Genomic DNA, 14,748 nt, shown 5'->3' with positions numbered 1-14,748 from the left:
CCCTGGACCGCCCCTGTCCCATTCCCCTGAGCACCTGGGCATTTGCTGCCAGAGCCACCCAGGCAGGGCCTGCCCAGCTCCACCTGTGGGGCTCAGCTCTGTCCCAAGCTATCATTGTTCTGCCAACACAGGGCCTTTCCCGACCCCCTTGTCCACTGACCATGCAGGGCAAGGGATGGTTTTGCTCACTGCTGTGTCCCAAAGACAGCACAGAGCCCAGCAGAGGTGCTTAATAAATGTTTGTTGAATGAATAAGTGAGCATCAGTTCTTTGAGATAGGGGACTAAGATTTCCACTCTGCCCCTGCCCCTGTGCCTCAGAGCCCAGAACATGGAGGGAGAGGGACTCAGGGCCCTGATCATAAAGCTGCTGCCCCAGGCTCAACCCCACTCTACCCCTTCCTGGCTGTGTGAAGGAGATGGACAACACTTGAATGAGCAGGACCGAGGACACCTTGCAAGAAGGTGCAGCGGGTGAGGGTCAGCAGTGAGGACCGACTGCTCCTGGCCACCTATGGGCGAGGAAGCTGGTGGGCATTGGGTCTGGCGTATCCCAGTCACTCTACTGGTGGTCAGGGCTGCCTGGCCACCAGCGGGGCCTCAGCCTCTGACCCTCCAGGGTGGTGTGTGAGCAGAAGGCAGCCAACTGTGGGGACAGGAAAGTGCTGGGCACCTTCGAGGCAGGGCCGGCGGCTGGGAGAGGTGAGGCAGGCCTGGGAAGCTCCTCCCAGGTGTACTTGGTCGGAAATCTGCCCCGGCACCAAGAGGGACTGGGCTCCCAAAGAGGGGTGACTCTGTGTGCATGGGAGCGGCTCTGGGCCACATGGAGGAAGGGAAAGCACCCGGGGCCGGCCTTGGTTGGTCCAGCAGCCCTGGCTGCTTAGGTGGCACGTCACCAGGGGGACCTGGAGGCGGCTGGGTGGCTGCAGTTACTTTCAGCTGGTGGAGACAGGGAGAAGCTAGAGAAGAGGAGAGAGGGAAGGCTCTGACCCACGGAGGCTGCCCTGAGGCCAGGGCGGGGGTCCACTCCTCCCAGAGGGCCCCGGGGCAGGGGTGCCTGTGATGAGGTGCTGGGGACCTTCTGGGGGTCCTATGCGAGGCTGGTGGTGGGTCCAAGAGCTGCAGCAGTCATTTGGGCGAGAAGAGGGCAGTGGAGAAGGTGATGCGGGGGAGGAAGGGGCCAGCCTGGTGCAGGTGGGGTTGGCTTGTGACCACCGTGTGCTGGGCCGCTGGGACTGTCCCAGGCAGGCGGGGCAGCGCGTAACAGCCCTGCGGGGAGCCGGGGCAGAGCTCAGGAGGCACGTGCCAGAGGCCGGAAGTGAAAGGGCTCAGGCAGGACGGGCAACATGGGGACGCAGGGACCCCAGGCAGTGGACGACCACTTCCACTCTGATCTCCCAGCCCTAGTGGGCAGCAAGGTCGACCCCCAGGCTTCCCCAGGCCCGGGAGGCCCTGCTCTTCCCTGGGGGCCAGGCCATGGGCTGTGTCTGGGAGGAGACACGCTGGTCTCCTGACGAAACCACCCACTGCAGCAGAGACAGACGCAGAACGTCCCGCATGCTCACCTCCCCCAAAATAGGGCTTGTGGGGGAGTGACGAGTCCCCAGTCTAATTGGAGCGCAGAGCCACTGGGACTCTGCGTGCCCCCGGGAGTCTTCCTGCGCTTCTCGCCTCAGTCCCACGCAGTCGAGGGTGCTGCGGGAGATGGTGAGTCACGGCCACGCCGCGCCCACCTGCACACCGCCGGCTGCCCGAGCCCCATCTGCTGCTCCCTGGGGGCCGCGCACACACGACAGCCTGCCTCAGGAGCCAAGAGCCAGAGCAGTGTGCCTCAGCTGTGCAGACGCCAAGCACCTCTGGACAGGGGGCCGGACTCCGGCAGCCCCTCTGCATCAAGACTCCCCTCCCCTGCTGGCCCACGACCCTTGACCTCCTAAGCCCTGCCTCCACTTGCACTTGGGGCCAGGCCCGCACTGTACCTGTGGCCCCTCACGGCTGGGCCGGCCCTGCCCAGCAGGTGTTCCACCACACAGCACCCTTGAGGTGCCGGAGGGCTGACCACCACTGCTGGGCATGTCAGGGCTTGGGACCACCAACTCTCCTTTAGGGCAACGCTGTGTCTTTCTGAACTTTCCTTTCCAGGCCCTGAAGTGGGGGCAGGGCTAACACCCCTGGAGGGAGGGGGCATGCCTCCTCTGCAGGACCCACCAAGATTCTGCAGGACCCACCAAGAGGGACACGTCTACTGCCTGCCCTGCCCAGCACACCGTCCCACAGCCCAGGGCTGCTCCCTCGCTCCTAAGCAGCCTGGCCTGCTGCCTGCTGCTGCCGTGGGCCTCCCCTGCTGGCTGGAGACTGTCTGGAGCTATTGGGAACGACTGATTGCCCCATGAGCGAAGGCGGCACCCCTGGCTGGCTGAGGCCTCAGGGCCGCACACACTCGGCTCAGAAGCCCGCAGCTGAGAGTCCTGCTGTTGAAATCGGCCGCCAAGGTCAGCCTGAGGCTCCTGCCTCCCAAACACTGCCTCTCTGCCAGGACCTACACCTGCCCCTGAGACAGAGCCTGGGAGGCCCCGTGAGCACTGGCCCCCCTGGGCTGCCCCACCCAGGACCAGCCGCAGCCTCAGGAGCAGAGCCCACTCTCTGCTCCAGCCTCCCGAAGCCAGTGAGTAGGTCCTGTGGCTGGGAGCCCTGGCCAAGAGCCTCTCCTTCCCCCACTGGTCTCTGGCTCTGCTGGGTGATGGCCGCTGAGACCAGAGGAGGGGGCATGAAGCTGGGTGCAGAATGGGGAGGGGACACGTGAGCATCACATCAGGACAGGCCTCGTCCTTCCAGGCCTTGCCCAGCCTCTCGGGGTGCTGGACGGAACCCCGTTCCCACTCACAGATGAAAACCAAGTCCACAGATGCAGCTCTATCGGGACTCACACCTGCCCGGGGGGAGCCCTGGCCATGAGCCCGGGGCAATGACTGCCCTCCTAGGCCTGCAGAGGGGAGGAGAGCATCACCCAGCAAGGCCCAGGAGAGGCAGGTGCCAGGCTGGCCCCGGGTCCAGCCCAGGTCACCCTCAGCAAGGGTGTCCCCAGTAGCAGCCATCACCCAGGGACTGAAGACTGCCCACCCTGGGCTTAGGGCCCTCACCTGGGCCACAGACAGTGGACTTGATCCCTGTCCGCTCCAGCACAGGGACGCGGTTGATGGCGCCTTCGATGTGCTGGGAGAACACATCCCAGTCCAAGTCGAAGAGGCCAAAGGCAAACTTGTCCGACACCTGCAGAGGGGCACGGGGTGTCGGTTTTGGCCCTGAGAAGGACACACACCTCCTGCCAAACCTGCCCGTGACAGCTGCCCAGACCCCTGGCCAGACAGGTACCCAGCCAGCCTCCACTGAGTCAGGTCAATCTGAGGGCCAGGGCAGGGCTGCCCCGGGGAGCCCTCAGGTTGGGTCCCCTCTTGCCTGGGCCCAGCCCCCACCTGGCTGCCCTCGAGGTATCGCGCAACCTCCAGCTGGTCACCTGCCTCCCCGTCCTCTGACCTGTTCTAAAGCTCAGCATGCCCTCCCTGCACCTGGCTGCCTGTGACTAACCAGGAGCCATCCCTGCCCATTTCCCCAGTGACCGTGTCCTCTGATCTGCTTCAGCCCCTCAGAAGGGCAGGCCTGAGCCGCCCTGGGCCTCCTCACAGGCAGCTCCCTGCCCGGTGAGCAGCTGCCAGTGGGCACTGTTCTTGGTGCACTCTCCTTGGTGCTCCCTGGGGCCCCTGCCCTGACCACCCGTCTGCAGGACATCCTTTCTCCTCAGTCCCTCTGGAGGATCCAGGGTGACCACCCAGAAATAAGTGTCTTATCTGTTTGATTGCAAACCACAGGCCCCCAGGCGGGGACTTCCCCTGTCTCCTGCCTCCAGAGAGCAGAGCAGCAGGTGCCCAAGTGGCCAGCGATTGATCTGTTTGTGAACACAGGAGGGTCTGCAGGGGAGTAGCCAGACTGGGGAGACAGTGCTGCAGCTGTGGGGCAGGGAGGGCCAGCGTTGTCGCAGACGGATCAGGGCTGAGTGGACCTGGGCCCCTCTGGGGTCCCCACTGCCCTCCACACAGCCGTCGGCTGCAAGGCTCTGCCTGCCCTGGTTCTGCACGTGCCTGAGTGCCAGGCTCTTCGGGGTCAGAGCAAGACTTTCCAGGCCTGTTGGGACCAGGGCATCTGCCCTTGCTCCATCCAGGCCCTGGGGGCTCACCTCCTCCCAGAAGACCGGGTTGCACTCATAGCCGCCCACGGACAGGGCATCCCCCTGAAGGCGGAGGTAGACAGACGCGTCATGGTCCCGGACGTTGGGCATGTTCTGGAAGGCAGAGCACAGAGGCCTGGGTGCCGGGCAGGGCTGGGCTGGCCCGGCTCCTGTGTCCTGCACAAGGTGGACCATGGCGCCTCCTCCTTGTTCCGGGACCCCATATCTGGCTTGCATTTCCTGATGGTGCGTGTCTCCCTCTGCAGGGGTCTGAGTTTCACAGGAGGACTCCTGAGTGCCCCCTTCCCCAACCCCACGAAGACCAACAAGGTAGAGAAAAGGGGCAGAGAGGAGAGGGCACAGGCAGGAAGGCAGGAAGGCCAGGGCAGGGGCGGGTCTCAACCCCACCACGGGTGCCACTTCAGGGGCAGCTGTGCAGGGCTTCCACCTGGGCAGCAGGTGACAGCTGTGTCAGGAAAGGCACCGGAGCAAAGAGGAGTGAATGCATCCCTGCATGCAGATAGCACGCCCCAACACAGAACCCACAGCGGGAGGGAAGGCTTCCCAATCCCGCATGAAAGTCTGCAGGCCCAGGTCACACGAAGGACTCTCACGACTCGCTGAAACCGCAAGCAACCTCTAACAACAGGCAGGGATCTGAGAAGTTTCTCCAAAGAAGTGTGACAAATGGTCAGAATGCTGGCCATCAGGAAAACGCCCCTCAGTCCCCTCCAAGATGACTTTCCAACCTCCGGTGGCTGTAGTCAAACAGGCTGGGCCCAGCGAGGGAGAAGGACTTGGGGAACTGAGCCCTGCACACCGCCAAGCGCCGAGTCCCTTGGAGAGTCACCGGGGTTGGCCACGGACTCGGCAGTTCCACCCCTCTGGGCACACCCCAGGGAGGTGAAGACAGAACTGTGCGTGGATGCTCCCAGCAGCTCTGCCCATGGCACCCACAAGACTCAACTGTCCGTGAGTAGGTGGATGGATAAGACGTGGGGTGGTGGGGTGTGACGTCCTGGCGCAGCAGGAGGGCAGGTGGGGTGCAAGGAGCCAGGCACAAAGGTGCAGACTGCAGATCCCACCCACACCAAATGTCCACTCTAGGGAGACCCACAGAGGGCAGATAGTGCTGACCAGGGCCAGGGAGGGGTGGGAAGTGGGACAACTGATACCAGGATGGATGGGGGGAACCTATGTGTATCTGTGCATGCGCATGTGTATGTGTGTGAGAGAGACACAGCTACACAGAAAACTAAACCAGTGGGGAACTATTAATAACTCCAGAAACACAAAAAAAGTGGGCGCGTGTCTGCTCGGGAGTTAATATTTACCCAGCCGCGTTGCAAACCCTGCCTACTGCTTAACCACCCAACAAACAAAGCAGAACCAGACCTCAGAAGACCAGCAGGCATGGAAGAGGCGCTGCCCGGGGCTCCCCACCCCCGGAGCCGCTTCCCTGCGCCTCTCACCTCCTCACTGGAGAAGACACCTGGGACGTGGGAGCAGGAAGGGGGACATGCAGGCATCAAAGGGACAACCCGGCGGAATCCCTGCCTCCCACTGGCTCCCGGGACCTGCCATGCATGGTGGGAACAGCGGCATCTGCACTGAGTGGATGGTCTCTGGGTCATGGTGACTGAGCTCCGTTTAGCAATAGCCTACCCCAGAAACAGCCCGGCCCAGGCGCTCCATAGAGCAGGACAGTGGGGACACCTAGTGGCCAGGGAAGCGCGACCTCTGCTCCAGCAAGGTTGGTGTCCGGGTTTTCCTGCCCTTTGTGTCTCCTGCTGCTCTGAGCACCATGTGTCCTGCGCCTTCACCATCTCTCCACGCAGGAGCCACCCTGCCCTGACTGTCCCAGCATGGCCCTGGTCCCACTGATGCCTCCTGACCTCAGCTGCTACCCTCCATCTGCTTCAAACTCTGGGGGTCTTCCCCTGGCAAGCAGGCCTGATTTCCCCAACCTCGCCTGGGATCCCCAGGGCACAGCGGGCTGGATGGCTCCAGGCCCCTGGTCACTGTCCCCATAGCTACCCCACGAGCACCTGCATAGGCCAGGCACCTCGCTCAGCTCTGGGCCTTTGCTTCTGCCCCATGGGGCAGGTAAAGTCGGTGACAGCTGCTCTTGTCTGCAGAAGCAGGCAGGAGGACCCTGGGAATGTGAGACCAAGAGGAAAAGGACGGGGCCGTGGCCACACCAGGAAGTGGGCAGAGCTGCCGAGAGCCCATGACTGGGACTCCTCAGAGCCAGGGAGCCCCAAGCAGCACAGCCTCAGCCCTCAGGAAGATGGTGCCCACCTGAGCTGCAGGGGCTCCCCTCCCAGCCCGAAGGCCCCAGGCCCTCAGGCTGTGGGGTCGGGGGACAGTGACCTGAGCACCAGGCTGCCTGGCCGAGCAGCTGTGGGTGGAGAGGCAGGCAGCAGGCCCCAGCTTCAGGAGTCAGACCCAGCAGTGGGCAGACCAGGGCTGACGCCCGGCTCTTTCCCAGATTCAACCACCCCCACCTGCAGCCTCCAGAGGGCCAGCCTCCCAGAGCCCTCCAGTGGACCAAGAGGGGTGTGGGGGTCACCACCCACCACCCCAACCCCTCTGTCTCCTACCGAGTGGCAAGCCGCTGGGGCTTGTGGCCCTGTCCTTGTGCCCTGGCACCCAGAGGCACAGGGGGCCCTGATGGTTTTGTAAGTAACACCCCAGCTTGACTCTGACCTTGGAATTCATGTGGAGGGGGGCAGCCAACTGTGCCTGCCGCCTCCCAGGAAGAGGGACTCAGGCATTTGCAAGAATTAGGAATTAGGGACAGATGGCTGGTGCCCAGTCCTCGGCTAGGGGGACACCTGGTGAACACCCTCCCTGCAGCCCCATCCACAGGACACAGCCTCGGCCCCCCTCCCCATCCTCCTAGCCTCAGCCTGGCCCTCCTGGAGCCCACAGCGGCCTGATAGCAACGCTGGGGGCCACCTGAAAGGACAGGTGGGCCATTGAGCCCTCAGCTAACTCTGTCTCTCACCCGTCACCCAGCATGTGGCCCCCAGCTGCCCTCAGCAAGTTCTTGCGGGGCTTCAGGTGCATTCTGTGAATGGACACTGCGTGTCTGGGGAGGGGCTTGCCCAGGGCCGGGGAAGGAGCCACTGCACCCAGGTTCTGGCTCTCCCCAGCAATCACAGGGAAGCCAGGCTCCCGCAGGGTGGGGGCAGCCCCCAGGGACCAGCCTCTCAGCAGGGGGTTAGACGGCCAGGACCCTCCCTGCTGGGACCCGGCCTACACAGAACAGCCTGGCCTCTCGCACACACTCCCCACCCCACAGCCTGTGCCTGGGCTCTGTGAACTGCCCACCAGGCTCTGCGCTTGGCCCTGCTCCACCAACCTCAGGTCCTGGCAAAGACATGACCTCCTTTAGGAGCCCCAAGGAAGACCACCAGGGTTGACTAGGGACTGTCAGGCAGACCACGCCTCTGCCTCACTTGGTTGGCCCAAGGGCAGCCAATCAAGTATCCTTGGGCATGGCCCACTGGGACAGGCTCCGCCTTGCGCCAGGGCTGGGGTCCTGATGGCGGCCTGAGCCCACCCAGCAGAGCCCTCCTCAGCCTGTGGTGGAGCTGCTTGTGCACTGACTGACTGTGCGCTCCCCGCAGACCCCCTCCCCAGGCAAGGCCTTTCTCCAGGAAAGCCCTGGTTCCTGGAGTAGGGCCCAGGGCGAGGAGCTCCCCCAGGCCCTGCATATGGAGGGAGGGAGAGATGGAAGGACAGGTGGGTTAATAAATGGATGGACGGTGGAGGAGAGGGCGAAGGGGGAGATGGAGGGCAGAGGGAGGGAGGGGGATGGGTGGAGAGGTGGATGGAAGGGCCTAAGGACCAAGGGGTAGGCAGACGAATGTGAGGACAGCAGGTGACTGCATGGGCCGTTGGAGGAGGGAGGCATCAGGGAAGAGTGACTGGGTGGGAGGACAGCAGGGAGGACAGACAGAAGGGACTGGACAGATGAAGGGAGGGAGAAGGCCGAGGCCAAAGGGTGAGAAGTGGAGGGAATGGGCAGCAGGGGACCGGGGGGACGGATGCTCGGGTGAACTGTGGAGGACAAGAGGGTGCTCAGTGGCAAGGTGGCAGGAAGAGCCAGCCACCACCATGGGGGAGAGGGTGGGGAGGGACAGGAGCAGAGAGCAGGCAGGAGCACCTGGGCCCTGGCCTCCCTCTGCAGAGGGCTCTCGGAGAGGTTGAGCCCAGGACTCTGAGACGGCACGCGGGCATATTGGGAGCTCCTGGGCACGGAACATGGCAGAGCTAGCCTGGCGGCACCTCCCAGGACAGGCTGGACTGGGTCAGGCATCAGGGAGGAAGCAGGCCCTGAAGGCCGAGGGGGTCGACACCCTCAGGGTCACACCTGCTCTACTTCATTTAGCTCTGACACCACCCAATGACACCCAGTGCCACCATCCCCATTTCACAGACCAGGCCACCGAGGCTCAGGGCAGAGGGAGCCCCGCTGGGCTTCAGAGCTAAGTCCCACACCTGCCCACCTGCCCACCTGTCCACCCCTGCCTGGAGCACAGCCAGGGGCGGCCCACCTACCTGGATCCCTTCGATGCGCTCGGTGACAACGTAGGCATGGTGCATGGCCACCAGTGGGACCTTGACTCCAGCCATCCTGCCCACGGCGCTTGCCCACACTCCTGTGGGCAGAGCACATGCCCCTCAGCTCTGCTGGCACCCGGAGGGGGTGCCCCCCGAGAAGATGCAGCAAGGCTCTGCAGACTGTCTGCCCTGGCCAGGCTTCCCCCACCCAGACAGACGCCGGGCAGAGGCGGGGCCTGGCCAGGGCACAGCCAGCACTGCCACTCAGGGGTCAGCAGAAACATGATTCCCACCTGCGCAGTTGACCACACAGGGCGTCTGGATGGAGCCGTGCTGGGTCTCCACAGCCGCGACCCGCCGCACCCCAAAGTCATCTGTCCGCACACGGATGCCAGTCACTGGACAGTTCTCAATGACCTGGGATTGAGAGGAACTGATTATGAATCACTCGGGGAACCCTGAGGTGCTGACCCCCGCCCTGACCAGCCGCCTTTTGGTGGGACCTGGGGACACTGCTTCTGCTAGCGGCAGGCCTCATGTGGTCAGGGAAGTGGAATCCACAGTCCAGGAAACCGAGCCCGCCCACCCCTGACTTGGAGAACCTGTGGCAGACGGGGAGGTGGAGGGACCACCCTGAAGAAAGAGCTGTCCCCGGAGAGGCAGGTGGGCTACTGCCTGGTTAAGAAAAGGTCAGCGCTACCCCCCTTGCTTCAGGTGGGACGTGGTGTCCCCACAGAAGAAATATTGGGCACCACTGGGCGACTTCATTTCTTCCTTTTTACTTACTTGCCTTTTTGAATCTTTCTACATTTATGTGTGGGGTTGAGACAGATGAAGATAAAAATTATAAGAAGGAACGTTGAACGGATTTGCTTGAGCAGCAGGGCAGGATGCTGGGTAGGGGGTGAGCACTCCGGGCACAGCCCTTCCTGAGCGGGCAGGGTCTGAAGGCTCCGAGGGGTGGCACAGCAGGCAGAGGGGGAGCCTGGGGTTCTCAGGCAGAAGGGGTGGGCTCAGAGCCCGCAACTGTCAATACCTGTGCTCCTCGGGCAGCAGCCGCCCTGACAAGGGTGGTACAGGTGCCGGCGGGGTCCATGGTCCCATCCTGTGGCACGTACAGGGTCCCATAAAGGTCGTCCACATTCATTAGTGGGTACAGAGCCTTGGTCTCTGCCGGGCTCAGCACATGGGATTCCACGCCATAAGCCTTGCCCAGCTGGGGAGACACAGAGGAGAGAGAGGCTGTGTGGAGCAGTCCTGGGGTCCTCCCACACCCCTAGCTGGGCCTCCAGAAGCCACAGCAATCTCCACCCCTAGGGGCTGTCCCTTGGATCCACTCGGCACAGGGTGAGGGAGCAGGGTGTGGCTGCAGAGGCAGGCTCAGGGCCCAGCCCCTTCCCTCCACTCTGACCCTGGTCCCAGGGCAAGCTCCTCAGGTGCTCTCAGGAGTGCAGGGATGGCAGCTAGCAGTGGATGGGCACTTGGGCCAATAGCTGGTACAAAATAAATTAAAATTACCTCCACGGCCTCATATGTTGGGCCTATGGATTGGGTTTCCCAGGTCAGATGGTCCAAGAAAGACCAACCACTCCAGGAGAGACCATTGTGTTCCTTGGCTGAGGACTGGGAATTGTCAGGCCACGCCCCCACCACATTTGATTGATTTAAGGGCAGCCAATCAAGTGTCCCTGGGTGTGGCTAATATGAACAGGCTCCGCCCAACTAGGGATGAACTGAGCCAATCAGATCCTCCTATAGGGAATTAGGAGGAAGAGTGCGGGTGGCCCAGCCAGCAGGGGGCAGCGCCTGTCTGCCAACCCAATCTGTTGGGGTTCCTTCTTGCTCCATGATGCCCTCCCCATCACTCCAGGGAGCCCACCGCCTCTGTGCCCCTCAGAGGAGGTGCCCACCCACCTGGTCCCCTGCAGGGAACACGCTCCACCCACGAGAACCCTCTGCCTGACCCCCCACCAGGGCGCACCCACCGACATGAGCCTCTTGTACTCGTCCAAGCGCTGCCGATTGGAGGCGATGAAGAGGCCCCCGTTCTGGATCCAGCCGGTGTGCAGCCCGGTCTCCTCCTCCAGCTCCCGGCTGACCACCCGCCTCGTGTGGGCCAGAAGCTCCACCTCCACGTCGCTGGGCCGCAGCTGCCACAGAAGGCCTGGCAGGCGGGACTAGTCAGCAGCGACTCTGCACCCCTTTACCCAGGCAGGTAGAGGCGCAAGCCCCAGAGCCCAGAGAGGTTGGCAGGACTGACCTAGTCACAGTGGGAAGTTAGGCCGTTGGCCCTGGCGCAGCTCAGAGTGACAGTACTAAGGGCTCTCATTTGTCCAGCAACTACTGTGCACCAAGTCTGGTGCTGAACATGTTACAGAATGATCCCACAGACCCTCAGAGCAGCCTTCTCACGAGGGCACAATCACTTTACAGGTGGAAAAGGTGGCACCAAATAGGATGAGCTCAAGGTCCCAGAGCACATGAACAATGGGACCAGGACACTGGCTAGGACCACCAACCCCACCATGGTCTCCCCAAGGGAGCTGCACTCTTCAGCAGAAGAGCCTGGGAGATGGGAGGCCAGGGAGGCTGGGTGCTGAGCAGGCAGAGGGGCCACAGTGGCCCAGCTATAGGACAGGAAGGCAAGGCAGGGGCTGGGGGCCATGCTCGCCAGGGCTGCAGGCTCATATCGGCTCTAAAGGACCAGGCTGCCTCTTCCCAGCTCCAAGTTCACTGGCCAAGTTCACATTGGCAGCCTGATATTGGCCAAGATAGGAGTGGCAATGCTGCCTGTCAGGGGACCAGGTCACCAGCACACCACTGGTTAAAGAGGCTGAGACAGAAGGTTGGCTGTCCTGAGTACGTGCACACTGTAGGTGCTCAATATATGTTTCCACTGGTTAGTTAGGACAGTGCTCATGGAGGACACAGCTCTGCATCACCCCCAGCAAACACCACTCAACCGTGGTGGCTATCCGGGGACAGGGACAGCTGCCTGGGGCTTCCTACCTGGTCATCAGGGGCTGAATAGGGGACTGTGCTTCATCTGGAGCTGCAAAGGTGGCATCTGCCCCTTCTCCCCACCCCACTCTTCAGAGACTTGATTGGGGCAAGCAACGTCCCCACATCTGCACACCTTCAGACTGACCACACGTCTTTTCTTAGTCTTTCCCTCCAGCTCAGCTGCCCCTGACAGGCTTGTGGTTGTCAACCCAGACTGGCCTTGCTGTGTCCAGTGCCCCCTGCCCCCACCCGAGCCCTGGCTCCTACCTGCTGTGTGCCAGGTGGTCCCAGATGTCAGCCGCTCCCGTTCCAGCAGCACAGCCCCACTCACGCCCAGCTTGGCCAGGTGATACAGGGTCTGGCAGCCTAAGCTGCCCCCACCAATGACCACCACATCAGCTGTCCTGGGCAGGGGCTGGCTTGGTCCTCGGGCTGCTGTCGAGGGGCCCTGTGCCTCCTCCTTCAGGGTCCGCTGATACGGTACATTCTTCTCAGTTGTGGGACCGGCCACACTGGCTAGGGGCTGCAGACGCAGGCCCTGGGCAGGTCTCTTTCGAGGGCAGGTGGTGGCCACACGCAGGGCTCGGCTCAGTGAGGCCATGGGGACTCTGGGCTTCGACACCTCAGGAGCTGGGGAGAGAGTCAGGCTGTGGGGTGCAGAGAGTCCAGAGTGGGAACTGTGCCAAGTGCGTGCCCAGGTCCCTGGTGGCCCCAGGCCATTATTTCCCAGGACCTTCCTCCCGCTGCTTCCCATGTCACGGCTCATTCATCCAGCACGTCACAGAGCCTGATGGGCAGCAGGCTCGGGCTGGGCCCGGGGAGGCAGCTCTGGTGGGGAGGGCTGTAGGGACACAGGGAGGCAGAGAAACAGGACTGACCGCTGACAGGTGTCCAGAGAGGACCTGGGAAGTGGGGCTGTCCATAGAGGGAGGACAGGGAAGGGACCTGAGGACAGAGAACCAAGAGCTGGAAACAAGAAGGGGCCCTGGTCTCATGGGGACCCAGAGAGCATGACGGTAGGCTGGGGCAGGGCCTGTCCTCTGGGAATCCCCAGAGGGCAAGTGAAGAGGCCCCAAATGGCCAGGCCTGTGGGAGGGATGTGACACCTACACCCAGTGAAAGCCAGCCAGGGAGGTGGCGTCATGGGGGAAGCCGCGTAGACCATGGGCAGCAGGTCTGAGATGGGACACTGCCAAGCCCCCAGGGGACACCCACCAAGACCCCTGGGGGAACACTCATCATGCCCTTGAAGGGACACCCACCATGATCTCTCTGGGAGAACACCCTCTAAGCCCCCTGTGGGGACACCCATCATGCCCCTTGAGGGGACACCCACCAAGCCCCCTGGGAGGACACCCAACATGCCCCCTGGGGGAACATCTACCTGCCCCTTGATGGGACACTCACCAAGCTCCCTAAGGGAACACCCATTTGACCCCTTGAGGGACATCCCCGCCACATCCCCTGGAGGGACACCCACCATGCCCCTGTGGGGACACCCATCATGTCTCCTGTGGGGACACCCGCCATGCCCCCTGGGGGGACACCCATCATGTCTCCTGTGGGGACACCCGCCATGCCCCCTGGGGGTCACCTACAAGCCCCCAGGGCCATCCGGCTCAGCCCCAGACAGTTATTCCTCCTCTGCCCCCTCCCTCAGAGCCATCTGGGCTTCCTGGGCAGGAGGCTCCTGCCCCTCGTGTCCCCCAGTGGACTTCAGCGCTCATCCTGAATCGCCCCTCCTCAGGAAGCCCCCAGACCTCGCCAGCCAGGGAAACCAGCCAGGTCACAGGGAGCCCCTTCTAAGGCGAGAGGGTGCCCAGGGGTCTCTCCCTGGGGTGGGTCCTGCCCAACACAGGGCGGGGGACACCTCACAGGGCTTCTGGTGCCCTCTCCTGGGGTCAGGGCTTTGGGCTGTGACTGAGGTGCTAAGGGGTCGGTGCCACCCATATTATCTCCATGACTCAGTCCATCAGCTGGCTCAGGGTCAGGGCCTGCACTGGGCACGCTCCTCTGCCCTCACTGAACACTCCAGAATGTTCTGAGGCCCAGAGGACATAGCTCCACCTCACAGGGGAGAAGGCTGAGACCAGAGGGCTCCCGGAGAACTCCCAGGGCCTCGCAGCTGTGCTGGGGCACAGGCCGGCCAGCCTGGGCCGACCCTGCACTCACTGCCCCCACCCCATGGTGTGACAGCCCCTGCGTGGCCCCTGCAGGCACGTCCCTGTGTGTATACACACCTTTAGTCCTTGAAGATCCCTGGTCTTCCGGAAACCTCAGGAGCAGTGCCTGGGGGGGAAGTGGACACGATGAGGCCCAGGAGGGCTCCGCAGGCAGCACTGTCCCCAGGTAGCATTGTCCCCAGGTGGCACTGTCCCCAGCAGCCCATGTCCAGCACACCTGGAGGAGGAGCCTCTGTTCTCCCTCACACTGCCAGTGCCAAAGCTGCCGGCCCTGGCCGGGAAGCTGCCACGTGCCGCTCCGCCTCCTGCCCAGCCAGTCCAGGCTGTCCCCAGGCAGGACTGGGGACTGGGGCAGCTGTCTGCCTCTTGCCTGCCCCCTGCAAGCAGCTGCCTCAACAGTAACTCGCTGTCCTGCCCGCTCTGGGGAGGGAGCTCGGGACGGCCCTGGCTGGGGGTCAGGGGGTGGGTATAGGCTTAGCCACAGGACCGAGGCCTTGGCCCGCAACCCAGCCTCACTGTAAGCAGGAGCCCAGAGGTGCCCCCCCGCAGGCGACAGGAGGATGATGGGGTATTGCTGCCCACACAGTGACCGGGTCCTGCCCACCCACCCCTTGGTCCCCACAGCGGGAGGCAGAGGGACGGCCGGCCCTGCCCCTCCCTGACAATACCTCTGCTGCCTCCCTGACCAGTGGCGGAGCCAGCACCTCCTTCCTCTCCAAGCAGCAGTCTGGCGGAACTGGCCACCCCCACTCCCCCTTGCCCGCCCAGT

At 63.2% G+C, this 14,748-nt stretch overlaps 1 protein-coding gene across 14 annotated transcripts in view; it reads right to left on the bottom strand.

Moving 5' to 3' along the window:
- Positions 1 to 14,748, bottom strand: part of Sardh (sarcosine dehydrogenase) — a 50,224-nt gene that overhangs the window by 34,997 nt on the left and 479 nt on the right. Inside the window, exons 1-10 of one of the 14 annotated variants that reach the window (XM_046465428.1) lie at positions 14,648 to 14,712; positions 14,037 to 14,196; positions 12,675 to 12,741; positions 12,064 to 12,443; positions 10,779 to 10,957; positions 9,830 to 10,009; positions 9,087 to 9,210; positions 8,791 to 8,891; positions 4,231 to 4,335; positions 3,140 to 3,269 (exon numbers count right to left, since the gene is read on the bottom strand). In XM_046465428.1, coding sequence (XP_046321384.1) covers positions 3,140 to 3,269; positions 4,231 to 4,335; positions 8,791 to 8,891; positions 9,087 to 9,210; positions 9,830 to 10,009; positions 10,779 to 10,957; positions 12,064 to 12,397 — 1,153 coding nt within the window. In that variant the 5' untranslated portion in view covers positions 12,398 to 12,443; positions 12,675 to 12,741; positions 14,037 to 14,196; positions 14,648 to 14,712. Of the gene's footprint in view, positions 1 to 3,139; positions 3,270 to 4,230; positions 4,336 to 8,790; positions 8,892 to 9,086; positions 9,211 to 9,829; positions 10,010 to 10,778; positions 10,958 to 12,063; positions 12,444 to 12,674; positions 12,742 to 14,036; positions 14,525 to 14,647; positions 14,730 to 14,748 lie in introns of those variants that run through there. The other 13 variants (XM_046465431.2, XM_046465432.2, XM_046465430.2 and 10 more) reach the window with 13 other exon arrangements.

The sequence above is a fragment of the Marmota monax genome, unplaced genomic scaffold (assembly GCF_021218885.2).
Source record: "Marmota monax isolate L192 unplaced genomic scaffold, Marmota_monax_Labrador192_F-V1.1 WCK01_AAM20220418_F8-fsc00167, whole genome shotgun sequence".
Lineage (NCBI taxonomy): Eukaryota > Metazoa > Chordata > Mammalia > Rodentia > Sciuridae > Marmota > Marmota monax.
Note: the sequence above shows the minus strand (reverse complement) of the source record. Positions and strands in the feature narration are given on the sequence as shown.